Consider the following 19,254-nt stretch of genomic DNA (forward strand, 5'->3'; position numbering starts at 1 on the left):
GCTCAGTGGGTTAAGCCGCTGCATTCAGCTCAGGTCATGATCCCAGGTCCTGGGTTCAAGCCCCACATCGGGCTTTCTGCTCAGCAGGGAGCCTGCTTCCTCCTCTCTCTCTGCCTGCCTCTCTGCCTACTTGTGATTTCTCTCTGTCAAATAAATAAATAAAATCTTAAAAAAAAAAAAAAAATGAGTGTGGACCAGGTGTGCTTCTGTTTGGAACAACAGAGCGCTCTGAAGCCTCACAGAGTTCACGTGGGGCATCAGCCGAGGGGTCCCGCTGTCGCAGTCACTCAGGCTGCACAGCACCCGCGTGGAGAGCATGGGGTCCTCCTCCCCAGCCCCTTGAGCCCTGCATCCAGCCACCTGGTCACTCCTACTTCTGTGTTGTCTCTTCAGTCCACCACTTCCCTGTCCATGTTTACAGCCCAAGCCTTCAGTGCCTCTCCCTCGAGCTATGGCAACAGCATCCCCGCTAGTCTTTGGAAAGCTATTTTGGGCCTTAAGAAGTTCAGAGGTTAAGCCAGTAATGCCTGGGAAAGTCTTGGCCGCCAGAATATGTCCCAGAGCCCATCCCACAGACCAAAACACCAAACAAGAACTAAGGTCAGAGAGGTTAATTGGGCTTTCTTGGATCTGGGCTTTTCCAAGTCTGACAATTTGTTTCATCTTAACTGCGGCCCACCCGCCCGAGCGTGGGGTAGGTCAGAGAGCAGAGAGGAGCACGGGCGCGGAGATGAGAACACCAATGGTAAGAACAAGGAACAACCTGCCAGGTTGCAGTGACGTAGGATTCAGTATTACTTCGTGTTGTCTGACTTTGGTAGTCTTTGGGAAGGGAGAGGATAGAGATTTTTTTTTTTTTCTTTTTAAAAACAGTGAATTGACACATCAGGAGTCATTGCTACTTCTCTTTCCCTGGCTCATGTGTACCCTTGACCCTGATGACTTTCCTGCTCAAGGAGAGTTGACCTGTTTTCATTTTGTTCATTGATATATCCCCCAGAGCTCAGAACAGTGCTTGGCAAGTAGTAGGTACTCAATAAATATTGAATGAGTGACCCTAACCTCAGGAGTATATCAGATGAACTTGGTATGTTTTTTTAAAAAAGATTTTATTTGCTTATTTGAGAGAGAGAGAAGCAGACTCTCCGCTGAGCAGAGAGCCTGATGTAGGACTCGATCCCAGGACCCCAGGATCATGACCAGGGCTGAGGGCAGACAGTTAACCAACTGAGCCACCCACATGCCCCAACTTGGCATGTTTTTTAAAAGTAAAACACGTTTTCAAAGATTACAGTCACATCTTGTGGGTACCTCTCCTTGCTCTGACGGTGGAGCATGGCTGAGGCCTGGAGACTGGAGGGGACTACCTGGACGGCAGGGGGTCAGAGGCTGGTTTTAGGCTCTCAGGAAGGGTGAACATAATAAGCCAATGAACAGGGCTGGAGAACTGCAATTTTCTGGTGTGTCTTAGTTCTAGGAGGAACTGGTACATGAAAAGAAAAACAAAAAGGAGTGCCTGGGTGGCTCAGTCGCTTAAGCACTGACTCTTGGTTTCAGCTCAGGTTCTGATCTCGGGGAGCCCAGGGTTGGATTCCAGGTCCAGCAGGAAGTCTGCTTGATCTGTTCCCTCCACTCCCCTCCCCGACTCTCTCTCTCTCTCAATCTCTCATAAATAAATAAATAAATAAATAAATTTTAAGATATGGCTTTTAAAAGAAAAACAAAGACCCACTTACACCACAATTTCTCAACAGTTCGAGTGCTGTTTGCGGGAGGTTATGCCTTTACTTTGGCTGGCCAGTCTGAGTCAATCATGTTATTTTTAAAGGTCTGGGGCTACTGAGAGTTGGCCTTGATATGAGATTTCTGGAGCCTGAGACCACCTGGCTGAGTCTCCTAATCCCCAGTCCTCACCCCTGCACTCCTTAGAAAGGGCTGTCCAGGTATCTAGGTCTTGCCCATGGCACTGAGATATCCATCAACATTGTGCTGGGATGACAAGGGATGTGGCTCCCATCAATCCCTCCTCCTCCCCCACCCCATTCATTCTTTCAGCCCTGAGTGAAGGAATGGACAGGGTCAAAGGACCTGCAGAACCCTTAAAGACAAAACATCTTGAGTCAGTGGACTTAAGCCCGATTCCTTGCTAAAATCCCAATTTCTCTCTCCACTCTGGGAGGACTTCCTAGTTTTCCATTCTGCACTACAGGACTCCCTTCTTCCCTCCTTCCCTCCCTCCCTCCTCCCCTGTTGCTTTCAAGGGAGAGCACTGTCCTCTCAGCCCAGTGGGGACAAAAGTCTCCATGCCAGGGACTGGAGACGTGGCACTTGACCCTTCTAAAGGCGCCATGGGAGGGTGAGAATGAGGCGGCCGGGTTTAGGTGCTCCCGGACAGGAGGCGCAAGCTTCCAACAGCACAGCAAGAGGCCGTTCTGTCCCGGGAGGTGCTGCGAGAAGCTTCTATGGGCAGCAGCCGCCGAGGGTGGCAGTTGCACACTTTGATAGTAAAGGGGGGGTGTGTGTGTGTGTGACACAATGGCCTTTGGTTCTCACTTCTTGCTTTCATGTTTGGGAAGGATTCAAGCGGCCGGGAGTGGTATGATTCTCACTTCCCTTTGAGGACGCTGGGAGTCTTAAGGATAAACTTGAAGGACTCCTGGCAGAGCTAGGGAGCTAACTGGCTGCAGTCCACACACCCTTGGGGCCCGGGGTTGGGGGGGACGGGGGGGGGAGGGCAAGGCCCACAGGACCCGCACGTAGTTTCCTAGCAACCAGCAGGCACCTTGGGAAGGATCTGGCTTTGTTACAGCTGGGGAGCTGGCCTGGTGCTTTTTGGTTCCTGCCTGGGAGTGGGAGTCGACTTTACTAATGGGACAGGCAGCTCAGCAGAACAGAGCTTTGAATCCTCGCACGCCACAAAGCATGAAAAGCATCTAAATAGCCTACTTCTGGGCCACCATGGTCACTTCGAGCCTGCCGCCTGCCCAGTCGCTCCTTGGAGGCGGGGGCGAGAAGGGGGGTGAGCCACAGGCTGAGGGTGCTATCAGAGGATGACCCCCCAGCTCCCCACCCCCGCCCGGTGGAACACACTTGGTAGGCGAGGGGGAAATACAGAGAAACGGTTGAGCTGGGGCAGCCACAGCCTTCTAAGGTTTTCGGTAGCCCATGCCATGCACCCCCTCCCCCAGGACTAAAGCGATCCTCCCATTAAACGGGTCCAATCTCTAGTGGGTCATTTTTGGTGGCTACAGTACCTTCACAGGCTTTGATAACGAGCATAAACAGAGGTGTCTGCATTTTGCGTAGGCTGAGACTTTTGTTTACTAGGTGGACAGGAGAGGAGGCAGCTCACCGTTAGTGAAGGAGGGGGACCCGCCTAGGGCCAGACTGGGAAGTACGGCTGGGACCCTTGAAGTGTTACATAAAGCTCCCTTAGGTTGAATTTCCCAGCGCAAGTAGAACCCGATGCCTTATACCCTGCGGAATTTGGGCTACTTGGCTAAAACCAATGTACAGGTAGGAGGAAAAGTAGGGAGGTTAGTGAGGAGGCCAAGATAGCCTCAGTTTCGATCCTTCCTGCCTTGGGGAATGGGGAGCTCACGAAGCAAGGACACCGTGGAGTCGAATGTTTACGAGAGTCCCGTTTCTCCCAGCTCAGCACTCACAGCCTCCTCAGGGCCATCTGACTAGAGCGAAGCCCTCATCGTGTCTGACCACAAGGAATATTTCCTAAGCTTCCTAACTGGACAGCTACCCAACGAGGGCACAACTTGGAGGGATTAAAATAAGATCCTATGCCTCTTTTTCCTCTCTCTTCTATCAGCCTTGGGGTAAAAAGGAGCAGTAGCTTTTAAACACAAAGTTACATATATAGTCCTATTTAGAAATGACCCGAATGGGGAAGTCATTTAGAAGGAAGTCTAGAAAAGTCATCTGTGATGTGGGCCCTTTTCAATCTGAGAAGATCATAAGGAAGCTCTGGCTTTGTTTGGTGGCGGGGAGAGTGGGGTAGGTCTGTCCTTCTGGAAGTTTTATCGTCAGAGCTGGTGTGCGGTTTTGCTGATTGCTTTCTATTTATCTAAGAATGCAAGCAAGGTGTTCCCTCATCCTCTTGGCTTTCCTGGGTAAAGACTGGTATTTCCTCCTATGAAACTAGAAGGGAGGGGTGCCTGGGTGGCTCAGTGGGTTAAAGCCTCTGTCTTCAGCTCAGGTCATGATCCTAGTATCCTGGGATCGAGCCCAGGGTCCTGGGACTGAGCACCGCATCGGGCTCTCTGCTCAGCAAGGAACCTGCTCCCCTCCACCACCACCCCGCTCCACCTGCCTCTCTGCCTACTTGTGATCTCTGTCTGTCAAATAAATAAATAAAATCTTTTAAAAAAAAGAAACTAGAAGGGAATGAAACTTGGTGAACAAAAGAAAGCTCAATTCAAGCACACCACTAAAGTTCCAGAAGGAAACAGTTTACCTAAAAACACATCACTTGGGGCGCCTGGGCGGCTCAGTTGGTTGAGTGTCTGACTCTTGGTCATGATGTTGGGATCCTGGGACTGAGCCCCACATGGGCTCTGCTCTCAGTGCGGAATCTGCTGGAGATTCTCTCTCTTCCTCTCCCTTCCCTTCTGCTCTTCCCCCTGCCCAGGTGCGCGCTCTCTCTCTCTCTCTAAAATATATAAAGTCTTTAAAAGAAATTTAAAAACCCACATCACTCAAAACCCACACTGCCCGACTCTGAAGTCTCTAATGAGGAAACACAGAGACAGCTCAAATCTAAAAAAAGAACCAGGAGAGGTATGAGAAGTGTCCCAGCAGCTCCTGGAGTGGGGAGCAATTTAATAATTAAATTATTAGAGAGTTTACTCTCTAGAGACCCCTTCTGAGTCACGATTAGGAAGCCCGTAATTTAAATCGGTAAAAAAATGTAAGTGTCCTAAAATAACTGGGGGAAAAGATCTATGCTGGGGTCAGATTTATAGCTTCCCCAAAGAATTCTTCAAGCCAATCTAGAGTCAGACAGACTCCAATGACAAGAGATGGTCAATGGCAAGACTCTTTTCCCCAAAGGATGATATTTGTATTGGATATATAAATCGGATGACACACGTGAAGACCTCAGCACCACAGCTGGTGCGGAACAAGGGCTCAAGGTATGGGAGCTGTTATTAAAAAGAGGAGTCAATCTTGTTTTCATCCCTGGGGTAGTGTCTGAATGAGGAACAATGGACAGAGAAATGTCTCCATACCCTATAGACAGGCTTCCTATCTTAGAGTGTACAAGGACCATCACCAGGGGGATGATTGTTCCTACTTTGGAGTTCGTTAGAAAGTGAAAATTCCTAAAATCAATATAATCAACATAATTTGCTTTGATAAAAAATAGAGGCAGCCTCTGGGGCTGGACTATGTGTCTGTGGCCCCTCCATCCCAGGATGACCTTTTCTTTCCTAAAGTAAGCTCTATGCCCAACGTGGGACTTGAACTCAGACCCCGAGATCAAGAGTTGCGTGCTCCACCAACTAAACCAGCCAGGTACCGCCCGGGGATGACTTTTTATTACTTTTTACTCCTGTGTTAATTTCAGCATCCCTGCATCCTCTCTCTCTCTTTTAAATATTTTCTTTATTTGAGAGAGAGAGAGCCCACACAAGAGAGAGCATGAGGGGGTTGCAGAGGGAAAAGGAGAAGCAGATCCCCTGCTGAGCTGGGAGTCCAACCCCGGGACCCTGGGATCACGACCTGAGCTGAAGGCAGATGCTTAACTGACTGAGCCACCCAGGGGTCCCATCCCTGCAGTCTCTTAAAGGACTCCTTTTGCCTCTGTCATTGCTGAAATTATCTGTGCCTTTTTTGAACAGATTTGTGTTTCCCAGTCTATACCTATTTGGGGAATGAGTTCCCTGTAAATACCGTAGGCTTTAGAACAAGTTCCGGCACTATTTGTTCCCAAGCTTTGATGGACACCTCCTTGTTCTGGTTCTGCATTTTATGAGTGAACAAGTCCATGGTCACATGTATTACTGTTGCAATATACCGGCCTAGACCTCCATGCACAGCATCGGAGCTGAACAAAAGGGCACTGTCTTCAACAAAATGGGGCTTTCCAGGTTCAATTATTTTGTGAATCTAAAGCTGAAATTAGGTTTTGTGTTTGTAAACTGGCTGGCTAATTGGAAGTATCCCCAAACAGTCGTGCCTTTATGTCCCCTTGGAGCATCCAGGGGCCCTTAGGAGAAGCAAATTCATTATGGGCTCCTCTCCTTTCAAAGGTATTTTCCTTTGGTTCTCCAATTTTCAATTAACCAGATTTCCGTGTAATCCCGCTCTTCTATGGTCAAGGGTTGACGATCACTATAAATGTTGAAAAGACCATTTTGCTTGTTTCCTTGAAGTGCCTAGCCCAGTGCTCAGCACACAATGAAGGCCTTTTAATTAAGTGTCTTTCTTGGTTCTGTTTTTCTGTGCTTCGTCTCAGCTCAAAAGGAAAAGGGAAAGTGCAAATTTGGTAACTCTATTTCGGATCTCTGTGATAACAAGGCAAAAAGGGGGGGTTGTTATTAAAAAAAAAATAAACCCTTTCTCTGTATAGTCCTAGTTAAGGAAGTCTGGAGGAAAACCAGGGAATTGTTCCTTGTTACAGATGCTATTCAATCCATTGGCCAGAGTCTGTTGTGTTAAAGAGCAGGACTAGGCCTCTCTCAGTGGTAGAAGAATGGGAAAAGCCACAGTTGGACAGGGGTCCCTACTGATGTACTAATGAGTAACATCCTCTCCTGGGTGCCGGTCAAGGCACTCTGGGACACCTCGATCCTTGCTCCTTCTCTCCCTTTTCTTCCATCTCTCTGTTTCCTGTGTCTTTCCCACCCTCCCCATCTCTCCTATCTTGCCTTGTCTGTAAGCTGGTCACTAGTCCCCACAGGCTGCTGATGGCCATCGGGCTGAGGGCCTGGCTACCTTGTCCATGGTAGGGAGGTTCCGTAATCAGGGAGAGAACAAGGCAGCACGAACAGCAGCAAGAGTCACGGACAGTTCTTTTTCTCTCAAAACATACCTGAAAGTCGTAAGCAGAATATGGCGGCAGGTGGGGAGGGCTATGGTAGTAGGTATTGTACGATGCCACTTGAGGACGAGCATAGTAAGAAACCGTCGGATGGGCATTTTCAACGGAACAGTTCAGCGCCGGCAGAGTTGGGTTCTGTAGAAGAACACAGATGCGAAACAAAATAAACGTTCATCACCGGGAGACAGTGTTAAATAATAAGAATAGAAAGCCACCGGTAAAACTAAGGAGGCAATAAAGAGATCAGTGGTGGCCAGGGGGTATATTGGAGGGGCGGAGAGCGTGGAGGGCTTTTAGGGCAGTGAAACTACTCTATGATAGTATAATGATGGATGTGTGTCATTATACTTTTGTCCAAACCTGCAGAATTACAACATCAAGAGTGAGCCCTAAGGTAAACTATGGCCTTTGGGGGATAATGACTTGTCGGTGTAGGTTCGTCCTTGATAATAAATGTACCACTCTGCTGGGGATGTGGTTAACAGGCGAGGCTACATGTAGGGTGACAGCACCGAGGACATGGGAAATCTCTATACTTTCCTCTTAATTTTGCTGTGAACCTAAAACGCCTCTTTAAAAAAAAATGAAGTCTTAAAAAAACTGCAATGAGGGCGCCTGTGTGGCTCAGTCGGTTAAGCATCTGTCTTCGGCTCAGGTCATGATCCCAGGGTCCTGAAAGCAAGCCCCGTGTAGGGCTCCCTGCTCAGCGGGGAGTCTGCTTCTCTCTCTTCCTATCCCCCTACTCATGCTCTCTGTCTCTCTCAAATAAATAAATAAAATCTTGGGGGAAAAAAAATCCCACTATGTTACATAACATGATTCCTGACATGTAAGTCAGAAAAACAAAAAAAGCAAAGACCCAAATAACTATGTACGTACGTACGTTTGTAAATGAAAAGAAATCAACCTGGGAAGATTCACAACAGACTGTCAACTGTGGTTATCTCTGCAGAGGGGAGTAGTATGGGGAGGTAAATGGGGACCACTCACCTTCTTTTTTTTTTTTTAAGATTTTATTTATTTATTTATTTGACAGAGAGAGAGAGCACAAGTAGGCAGGGAGAGGGGGAAGCAGGCTCCCCCCTGAGCAGAGAGCCCGACTTGGGGCTCAATCCCAGGACCCTGAGATCATGACCTGAGCTAAAGGCAGAGGCTTAACCCACTGAGCCACCCAGGTGCCCCATTTTTTTTTTTTTAAGTAAGCTCCATAATGGGCGTGGAGCCTCACTTGGGGCTTGAAGTCATGACCCTGAGATCCAGACCTGAGCTGAGATCAAGAGTTCGACCATTAACTGACTGAGCCATGTAGGTGGTCCTCTTTTTTTTTTTAATATGTATTACTGGCGTCATTTCCCCCCCAAATTATTATTTTGAAAAATTCAAACCTATAGAAAAGTTGAAATCAATAAAAAAAAACCCAAAAAGACAAAGAAAAGAATAAGACCCAAAATACACTGCTAAAGGAAGTGGCCACTGACTATTAGTTCCCAAACACAGCTGTCCCAAGCAGGCCCTTATGAGTGCCGCATGGGTCAAGGTGTAGGGTCCATGTTTTTCTGATTTTCCGTGTCGTTAATACTGCTGCCATATGTGTGGATAACCAAGAGCTGTCTGCAAAATCAATGGGTCTCGATTCTCGGTACATATCTACTGCACATTAGCGGAGAGCAGAAGCTTCCTCTGGAGTGATGAAAACGTGTGGGCAGGCTTTGGCAATGGCTACAGGCAGCCACGTTGGGAGTGTTGGCAGAGGAAGCTTCCTTATAGCAAGTTTCAACACAGTTCTGCTGCTCTCTTCCTTGGAGTGGGTTACTGTTTACATCTCCCAGAGTTTTGAAGAGCTACAAACGTCAGGCATTACAATGCAGCTCCCAGACAAGAAAAGAAATGTTTGTCAGCCCCTCCCACATGAGATTCTTGACCATTCCAAGGGCTGGCTCGCTTTATAGAGAAAGAGTGCTCAGAAACACCCTTATCTCTCCACCAGAATGCTAAGAAGAAATTTCATCCCCAAAGAAGTCCCAGAAAGCATGTTCCCTTGGCCTTCTGTCAATTAAAAGCACACCCTCCAGCTCTTGCAAAATGAAACCAGTTCTTCTATGCAAATAAACTAAGTCTAGCCAGAGAGAAATAATCATGGAATGTAAACTCCATCTATAAAAATTTCTGTGTGTTCAGCGAGGCCCGGGACGGCGTGGGGGCAAGGGGGAGGCGGGATCCTCTTTGAAAGGAAGATGACTGTTACAGAGACAGCAGCACAAGGGGAAGACTGAGTGAGCACAGGAAAGGCACAAGAGAGAGGAGAGTCAAGGGTAGAGAGTGTAGACAGAATGGACAGGACAAGAGAGGCCCAGGGAGCAAAGACAGGTACAGGGTTGGGCAGGGAAGGAGCCAAGTAAGTGTCTCGTGAGGCCTTACACTGCTAACTGTGATTTTACGACAGATCTGGTCTCTGTGTCTATTTGTGTGAGAGTACAGCAGTGTGTGTATTTCTGTTAGAACTCGGGGGTCCTGGGGGGGGGGGCTGGGTGGCTCAGTCGCTGAAGCAGCTGCCTTTGGCTCAGGTCATGACCCTGGAGTCCCTGGCTCAAGCCCCACATCAGGCTCTCCACCCACCAGGCAGTCTGCTTCTCCCTCGGACCCTCCTCCGCCTCATGCTTGCTCTCTCTCACTTTCTCTCTCTCAAATAAATAAATAAATAAAATCTAAAAAAAAAAAATCTCTGGGGCTCCGAGGTTATGAGACTCCCCATTACTGATCAGTCGCATTCTGAGCTTCAGGGGAACAAGAGGTTACAAGGCGGCCCAGGAAATGGTGAACGTGGTCTTGCCTGGACAAGACATTGCGGACTTTGGAAAGAGTGCCACTTTTATGCCTCCCCACTTTCCTCCAAACCACAGACACAGATGAGGAGAAAACGGCAAGATACAGTCACCTTTTAAAGACCCATCTCAACTTCTATCCTGGGTCAAAAGACACTTCATCAAATATTTCTCAAAGATCCTCTTCCCCAAGCCTCCTCTGGTAAGGGAATGAGGACATCCATCTGTGTCCCTCTCAGGAGGGCACATTCTGGAAGCGGCAGCTCCTAGCTGATCCTTCTGACAGCTGCCAGCTCCCAGCCCTTGGCTCCTGTCCTCACTCCCTAGGAATGGTTTTCACCTGCCAGCCCCCAGTGGGCCTCCCTGCCCATCCCTGGGCCTGCTGCTCAGTGGGGAGGCACACCACAAGTCCCCAACCATGTTTGGACCCAGGCCAAGGACAGTATTTAGGCTCACCTCGTTGATGTTCCAGGATGGCCTACACCACGTCTCATTTTAGTAAAGCCATCAAACGAAGGGCTCCTTCTTGGCCCCCATCTTTCACTCCCAATCCCTCTCCCATCTCAGGAATTGAATGCTTTGCCCCTGATCTTTGCTCTGGTCTTTCGTTTTCCCCACTGGTACTTGACCGAGTTCCTAGGCCCGGTATTTGTACTTCCCTGGCCCTCCTCCCCCATCCCTCCGAAGGAAGCTCCAGACAGCTGGAAACAACTCGCTTTCAACTGTTCTAAATTAAAGCAGCTAAACAAAGGAGGTAATGTGTGTTAAAACACTTGTAGAACTGGAAAGGGATGTCCAAACGTTGGTCTGGGCAGCTGGGGTACAGTAGAAAAAGCAAAGGCTCTGGCATCGGACAAAGCTGAGCTCCATTCCCAGCTCTGCTGTTTAGTTCTGGGTAAGTCACTTGACCTCTGTTGGCCTATTTCCTCATCTGTTAAATGGGGGCAGAAATACTTACCTCATCAGGTAGTAAGAGTGAGGAGGAGTGAAGAAAGTAATCGTGCAAAAACCCTTTGTATAGAGTAAAGGACCATCACTGCTACCTCTCAGGACAAACCCTCAACAAACCCCTTTTCCCCCTAAAGAAAGATCAAAAGTCACAGTAAAATGAAGATGCCAGAAATAAACCTATACATTGATGGTCAACCGATTCCTTGCAGGAACCCCACGGAGGCTGCTGAGTAGCCGCCACCCAATGCTTTTGAGCCTCAGGGCAGCTCGGCTGCCCAGGTCCGAAAGCACTAGGAACCTTCCAGAGAACCCTTAACACCCATCCCACTGTCCTATCTCCCCAACTCGCCAACCCCAGAGCTTCTCTTCCAGCCAGACTGGCTCACATTCTACATGGCGCCTCAGCTTTCACCCATCCCCTTGGGGAAAGCCTCCAAGAACGTGGGGTATTCTTTGCTCAACCCAGAAACAGCTTTTCTGAAAGCCCTCTCACCCCAAAGCTCCCTCAGGCCCAGACCTACAACACCTCCTCCCTCCGAGGGTCCCACCTATGCTGATGTGTCCCCCACCCCCTTAATGCTTCGGCTTGCCCTGGTGTGGGGAGGGGCGTAGGAATGAGAAATGTGTGTATGAGGGGTGCCTGGGTGGTTCAATCAGTTGAGGGCCCAACTCTGGGTTTCAGCTCAGGTTGTGATAGGGTCATGAGATCGAGCCCTGCATTGGGCTCTGCGCTGGGCATGGAGTCTGCTTGAGATTCTCTGTCTCCCCCTCCCTCCTCCCCACCACAAGCCCCACTCTGGCTCTCTCTCTCTCCCTAAAAAAATAAAAAGTGGGGAAAAAAGGGGAAATGTGTGTGTGAGAGAGGGAAAGAAAAAAAGACAGACAGACAGACTGACTGGATGTGAGCAGGGAAGGAATTCTCCTGACTTGGGAGTCAGGAGCATGAACATTCAACTTCCTGACAACCTGGTCCAGCTCTAGAGTGTTTTCTTTTCCCTTGTCTTATCCCCGCCTTTCACTTTCCATTGCTGAGCCTTTGACCGTCCAAGGTGACCATCCAAGGTCAAATTACAAACTGCCTTTCAGGTTCCTATTCCTCAGGGAGCCCAAAATGGGACATAAACAGCCCAGGGCTTAGGGGCTATCTGCCTCATTTCCGGGGTCAAAGGAAAACCTCTTTTAGGTACAAAATAATTCCCTAAACATAAGTGGGACCCCTCTAGAGCAGTGGTACTCAGTCCTAGCTGCAGAACAGAACCATCTGGGGAACTTTTAAAAATACTAATGACAGGTCCTCAATTTAGACCCATTAAATTAGAAGCTCTGGAGGAGGGGTCCAGGCATCTGGGCTCTTTTAAGCACCTCAGGTGATTCTATTCTAATAGGAAGCCAGGTTGACAACTGTAGCACTAAAGCTATTATCCCCATAATCAGAGGTCAAGGTTTGTTAAATGAGCAAAGAAATGCTTACAAATGCTTTAAAAGCAAAGGAAGGAAGAAGCCCATTATTATAGGGCACTTACTTACTGGGGGCTGAGTCCTCCCACACTTTTGTATGGCGCATGTGTGTGCGTGCACGCGCACACACACACACGCACAAATATGGGGAGAGGTTGAGAGGGAAGATGGGGAACTCAGGGAGGTTGAGGCTGAGGGCAAGACCGCACAAGCAGCTTAGCCCAGGGCTGGCACACATGATCTTTCTGGAGAAACTCCAGGGTGAAATTCCTGGGGAGGGGGAGACTAGCATTACTCTTACCTGAGCTAAAAAAAAAAAAAAAAAAAAAAAACCTCTTTTCTTCCATCTCTCCCCAATCTGTTAAGGGAAAAACTACCCAGAAAGGTTTCCTGCTAACAGTGTGTATTTGTGTGTGGCGGGGCGGGGGAGCACGAAAGGCTATGTTTACATAACCAGCATGAACGGGAGAATTGAGGCCACCAGCTCCTCAACCCCGCCCCCAGAACGTGCCTCAAGAACTCGGGCAACTCATGTTAACAAGAAATGTTTGCACGCTAACGACATTGCCTGGCTCCTTCAACTTGAGTTGTTTGAAGGCGGCTATATTCTTAAAGCGACTGCCTCTGATTCCTCCCTTCAAAACATGAGTTCCCCATCGCCTCCAGCCTCCTAGCTTCTACCTTGGCTCCCACCAGGGGCCTCTGGAATGGGAAGGCACTTCCTTCCTTACCATGTCCTTAAAGCCTCCAAGGACCGCGGCAGTGATGATGCCCAGGAACAGGCCGACGATGTTGAGGATGGTGGCAGACCAGAGCAGGTGGTAGAGGTGAATGATGTCTTGGCAGCTGCTGACGTCAATGTACTCGTAGTACCCACCGGTGATCTCCACGCGGCTGGACGGGGAGAGGCGCACACCAGTCAGTCCCGGGGGAACAGGCTGTCTCTCTCTCTCTCTCTCTCTCTCTCTCTCTCTCTCTCTCTCTCTCCCACACGCAACCCCCCCAGGGCTCTGGCTATCAAGCAGCTCAGCAAAAAGACAGGTGAGCAGGTGGGGAGCTCTGGGGAGGGACAGCACAGCCATGAATGTGCTGGGGGAGCGAGGCGCTATGATAAAATGTGACTGCTGTGTATCCAAAAGATAAATGAAAAAAAACAAAAAACAAAAAACGAAAAACCTCCTACTGATCAGAGAAACCCTTGTCACCATCACTAACAGACTATGTATGCATATCTATCTATCATCCTAGATGTCGATCGGATCCATGATTTTGAAAAATAATACAATTATAATAGCAAATAGGGCTACAGTGCTCAGTCTTAGATAGCATATGTGGGCACTCGGTCCGTGCCAGGCCCAGTGCTAAGCGTTTTACATATGTGAATTCATGAAATCTGTGCTGTTGAATATGGTAGCTACTGCTCATGGCACCGTTTAATTAAATTAATTAAAATGAAGTAAAACAAAAAATTCCGTGTTCAGGCTCACCAGCCGCATTTCAAGTGCTCAAAAGCCGCACTCCTAAGAGCCACACTGGAGGCTGGCAGAGCAGATTACATTCCCATCATTGCAGAAGGTTCTATTAGCACGGCAAATCCTTACGTTAGTCTATGAGGTGGGTCCTATCACCATTCCCATTTTCCAGATGAAGAAACTGAATCACAGAGAGGTTAGGGGCTTGCCCAAGCCATAAGTAGGAAAGCTGGCATCTGAATTCAGGCTTCAAAGGTTTCCCCATTTCCTCTTTCAAAATAAAACAGCAACAAACACAAAAACATCGTCCCAGGAAAAAACTGAAGACATGCTGCTGCCCAAAACCTGAATCTCACCTCCCTGGAGAGGGCTTCCCTGGGCACTCAATCCGAGGACACCCCCAGGCCCTCCCCGCCCAGCCACCGTCTCTCATGTGACTTGCTGTGAACTGAATTGTGTCCCCTTCCAACATTGGCAAGTTGAAGCCCTAGCTCCCACTATGATTGTAATCCGACACAGATGGGGGTTTTTAGGAAGTAATTGAGGTTAAATGAGGTCAGAAGGGTGGAGCCCTAATCCGATAGGATTGATGGCTTTATAGAAAGTGGAAGAGAGAGAAAGAGAGAGAGAGGAAGAGATCTCCGTCTGCACCCACCGAGGAAAGGCCAGGTGAGGACACGATGGGGGATGGGGAAGGTGGGTGTCTGTAAGCCAGGAAGAGAGACTTCCCCAGGCCTCGCCATGTGGGCACCCTGATCTCAGACTTGCAACCTCCAGAACTCTGAGCAAAGGAATGTCTCTTGTCGAAGCCACCCCGTCTATGGTATTTACCACGGCAGCCCAGCCCGAGCTGCCTGACAGGTTTACCCTCCTTGGATTGCTAGTCTCTAGCACTTACTCGTTCCTGTCTATCTCTTGGACCTGAATGGAAGCTCTAGGGCAGGGACTCGGCTTGTTTGTTCAACAACGTCCCTGACACGTAGCTGGTGCTACATAAACACTTGCTGAGCTGATTCACTGAAAGTTCCTGTCTTCTTGGATGCTGCAAACTAGCTTACAACTTGGCCTGGGAATCGTTAACGAATCTCCAGTATTGTGCTTCTTAAAAAAACTGAAGGTTAACCTCCAAAGGGAGGGATTGTTCATGCCAGAAAAGACTTTTCAGCATCACAGATGATTTTATTTTATCTTAGGATTCTTTACTATCAGTGTTTTCAGTGTTTTTTCTGAGGACTTGCCATCTGCGCGGTTACGGGACAGACTGCATCAGAACCATCTGCGTGTGTGTGTGTGTGTGTGTGTGTGTGTGTGTGCACGCATGCGCATGTGCGCCTGCCTGTGTGTGTCAGTGCATGATTTGTGTGTCTGTGCGCGCATATATCTTGGAGAAAGAGATGCTTGAACATGCAGATTCCCCGGCCTGGCTCCAGTCCCATAGAATTGGGCAGAATGTCTTAGGGTGAGGCTCAGGGATCTGTGTTAACGAGCTCACTGATGTTTGAAACCCACTGTTTTATTTGTTTTTTTTTGTTGTTGTTGTTGTTTTTTTTAAAGGAAACTCTGCCCCCTACGTGGGTTCCAACTCTCAGCCCAGAGAACAAGAGTCACACACTTCCCCGGACAAGAGCCTGCCAGGTGCCCTGAAACCCACTGTTTTAAATAGTAAGCTTCTAGAGTAAGATTTTAAAGGTGTCTTCATTCATCAGAATTTGAACTGGATTTCAGTATGTTCAAGGGCAGAGCTGGAGCCCACCCATAAGCAGGAAGAGATACACAGAAATCTTATTGCCTAAAGCTTAAAGACCCATGACTCCCTGGGTACATCCATGAACACAGTAACTCCAAAGTAATTATTACTCGTGGCAGGTAGAATATTTTGCTTTTGAGAGTATCAAATAAGAATACATATATCTAGCTATCATCAGAGATGTCGATCAAATCTACAATTCTGAAAAATAATGCAATTATAATAGCAAAAAGTGCTATAGTCCTTACTATTACCTGGTTCTACTCTAAGCAGTCTGCAAACACTAACTCAGTCAATCTCTATAGTAACCCTATATGGTAGGGGCTATTTTTATCCCTGTTACATACAGATGAGAAAAATCAAGGCAGAGACAGAAATTAAGAGGTAGAGGCGAGATTTGAACTCGGACACTCTGGCCTGGAGTTTGTACTTAACCATGACATCTTGCTGCCTCTCGAAATCAAAACTGAGCACCACTGACATAGAACACTGTGGAATTCTGTTACTCTATCATTATGAATTACAATCAAGCAAATCAGATTTATATTGCATGCTACGTTTTTTGGATATTACTTGCACGTATCTTTTCTTTTTCATTGAACCGAATACAAAACCACAAGCCATAACATTGGAAAGAAGACCTATTTCATTATCTTCTTGAAAAATTCTTGCTTCTAATATAAAATATGAACATATCCCGTGTTTATTGGGATTTTAAGGCATTACTCTCAAGAGTATCACTTATTAATAGATTTATGCAGTGAAAAGAAAGATAGCTTACTGCCACAAAGAGGCACAGACAGGACTGCCGAAAGGCAGGCCGGTGGGTAAGGGTGAGTGTGGGGTTGTTGGGGCGCAGGAGAGGCTGAAGAGTCAGCTTCTGACTTCCCCCAGGTTATCTTTGTCTACTTCCCAACACACGAAGGGCAGGCCGGGAGTACACACAGACAGGCAGTACTGCACGGAAGACTCTAGAGTTGGACCACGTTTGGATCCCAGCTTTTGTCACTTATTGTCTGACCCTCAGCAACTTTCTTAACTTCCCCGAGCTTGGGGGATTTAATGAGAGAATGCACGAAAGCACCACTCCAGTACCTAATAAGAGCCCCTGGCAAAATATGTAGCTATGTTTTTCCTCCCCCCTTCTAAGAGCCAGCCTCTGGCAATGAACCTTAGACTCTTGTTCTTAGAAGCATTGACACTTGAAAGGCGCAGACCACACCACTGTGATAGGTTAGTGGTTTGTTTAAAAATATTTAATAATTTTAGATACTATATGTTTAGTTCCAATTTGAGCAGGTTCAGCAGCTACTGAAGTATTTTTTACTTAACCATGAAGCGAAAGAACATTAATGCTTAGATCTGGTTCAGGGTTTAGCAAATGAATATGGTTTGTTTCTCTGTGAGATTCCGGATTCCACTTGGTTCAGTCTCTAGACTGTAAGGCCCTCTCACCAGACCCTACCACTGCCCGATTAAGCTTCTTTGAACATTTTGAAAACTAAATCATTCATTTAATCAAAATCCTCCATGGCTCTCCATTTATTACCTTCCTGATAAAGAGTCCCAATTCCTCAGGCTGCCATAATCTGACTCTAGAAGGGAGTCTACACTCCAGCTAGCCTGGAGCCCCCAGGAGCCCCAGCCTGGCCATGCTGGCTACTTACTCCAAACCTATGCTCAGATTTCTGTCCCTGCATGGAGGGTGCTGCCTTCTGTTCTCTGCCTAGGACCTAACCTCTCCCACTACTCGAAGCTTCCATACCATCTCTCTAGTGTCTTCTACAAGGATTCCAGTGCCCCATTCATGGGCTTTTTTCCCTGGACTCCCACAGCCTCAGACAGCACGTTCCTCTTAGTCTGGCACTTCGCAAATGTCAGTAATTCAGTTAGTCATTGAATCCAATGTTTATTGAGGGCCCACTCAGTGCCAAGAGCTAGGCTGGGTGCGGAGGTTACAGTCAAGTTGGACATAACGTCTCCACCTAAATTGTAACCTCTCGAGGGTGACGGTCTTCTCTTACACTTCTGTTGTGTCTCCCTCACTGCCTAGCCCAGTGGTAGAAACATTCTAAGTCATCAATAAACTCCTGGTGAATGAGTAACTGAGTTCAAAGACTGATTGTGGCGTTGATCATGAGCTTGATTGCCCAATATAGGCTTTCACCCTCTTGCTCTCAACTTGCTGGGTGCCCGTGGAGAAACAGATAACCTCTCTGTGTTTCAGTCATCATTTAACAAAGGAGGAGGCAATAGACCTTGGATAAGGCAGCAGGACATCCTTCTGCCCTTCCATAGGGACCTGGAACCCTGGAAATCTGCACGCGGGACTAAGCCGCCCTCCCCACAACCCCCACTGGTAAACTGAGTTCCATAAGGGTAAAATTATGCTTTCTCCATACCTATTCTTCTCGAACAGTCCCTGGCACATATTTTAGGAGCTCTGTAAAAGTTTGTTGAAGGGAGGAATGAATGAAAGTAAGCTATCTCTTTCTGTTTTATTACCAGTGGAGACAGCTGACAGACTACCCCATATCCCTCCATTTCCTTTAGGTGACGCATTGGCAATCAGTGATATTGACCTGACCTCTCCAAAGCTGAGCGAAGGGCTTTGAGGAGCTGCGTCCTAGAGAAAGCCACCTTCCTGCACAAGGCTAAATGGAATAATCTATGTTTGGTATTAAAACCTCACTGCCTTGACGTCAGAGAAGGTCTGTGGGTTTGAGGGGACAGTAGAAACTCTGTTTCCATAGCACTATACAAATGACTGCCTGATGTTTTTGTTCCCACTTTTTTTTTCCTTTCTTGGCCTCCTTTCCAGGAAATGGACTGGAGGAGCTGGCAATTGATTAAAAATAGGTTTCGTGTGAGGAAAACAAATACACACTCGGCAAAATTGAAGTCCCCACATCTCTCAGAATGCTTGTTGTTAGCTATATTTAGGCCTGGAGTTCAGGTCTCTTTGGCACTGACTGGAAAAAGCCTATGGACAAGGAAAAACTTTCCCCTCTATTGTAGGATCATTGCCTCTTCAAATCTCGTGGCCCTAGTTTATGACCCCATTGAGACTGTTTCCCAATGGAAAGTTCAGGAAGTCTTTTCCTAGTGGCTTTGCCTTTGGAAACTTAGCACTGCCGACAGGGCCTTGACTGATGCCTGGGGTTGGTCTCCGGGCATCAGGTAGGTGAAAACCATTTCCGGCTTGAAGATCTTTAGGGACAATATCCCTGTGACCCCTCTTAGTTGCCTAGGCCAATATTTTATCTTACTAGTGAGGAAGGTGTTCTTCTTTTTGGTACTTTCCCAAAAATGTCACTCCTGTTTCATTAGGTCTTTACTCCTGCCTGGTCCTGTGCTGGGGCCTGGGGATATAGATAAGATGAAGTCATGTTCCCTGCCTCTAGAGAACCCAGAGTTTAGCACTGCTCCTCATAAAATTCCTTTAGAGAATTTAAAGACCATCCTGGCCTACGTTGTTCTAAGAAAGTAAGAAAGTCAGTTATTATCAAGTTCAGATTGACAGGAAGATATACTGGGGCTCCACTTTCGGAAAAAAATTTCACCTAAGGACTCAGTTAAATGTAATTTAAAGTAGGGTTTAGTTTGTGCAAACCTTTTCCAGCAACACACCTAATTGCAAAGAGAAAGGTGTGTGTGCAAGGAATCACTTTGCAGCTCTCCCCAGGCTGGCCTCCCCTCTTTTCCATCTCAGGCCTGTGGTGCTGGCCAGCTCCCAAACCCCGCCCC

At 47.7% G+C, this 19,254-nt stretch overlaps 1 protein-coding gene across 3 annotated transcripts in view; it reads right to left on the minus strand.

Moving 5' to 3' along the window:
• The window catches only part of LOC111157261 (transmembrane protein 255A), a 49,211-nt gene that overhangs the window by 2,767 nt on the left and 27,190 nt on the right, over positions 1–19,254 (minus strand). For 2 of the 3 annotated variants that reach the window (XM_022518539.1, XM_022518538.1), the window contains 2 exons: positions 13,020–13,182; positions 7,049–7,192 (listed from right to left, as the gene is read on the minus strand). In XM_022518539.1, the coding sequence (XP_022374247.1) occupies positions 7,049–7,192; positions 13,020–13,182 (307 nt within the window). The remainder of the gene's footprint in view (positions 1–7,048; positions 7,193–13,019; positions 13,183–19,254) is intronic. The other variant, XM_022518540.1, reaches the window with a different exon arrangement.

This window comes from Enhydra lutris, unplaced genomic scaffold, assembly GCF_002288905.1.
Source record: "Enhydra lutris kenyoni isolate GAN:26980312 unplaced genomic scaffold, ASM228890v2 scaffoldscaffold53, whole genome shotgun sequence".
NCBI classification, from domain to species: Eukaryota; Metazoa; Chordata; class Mammalia; order Carnivora; family Mustelidae; genus Enhydra; species Enhydra lutris.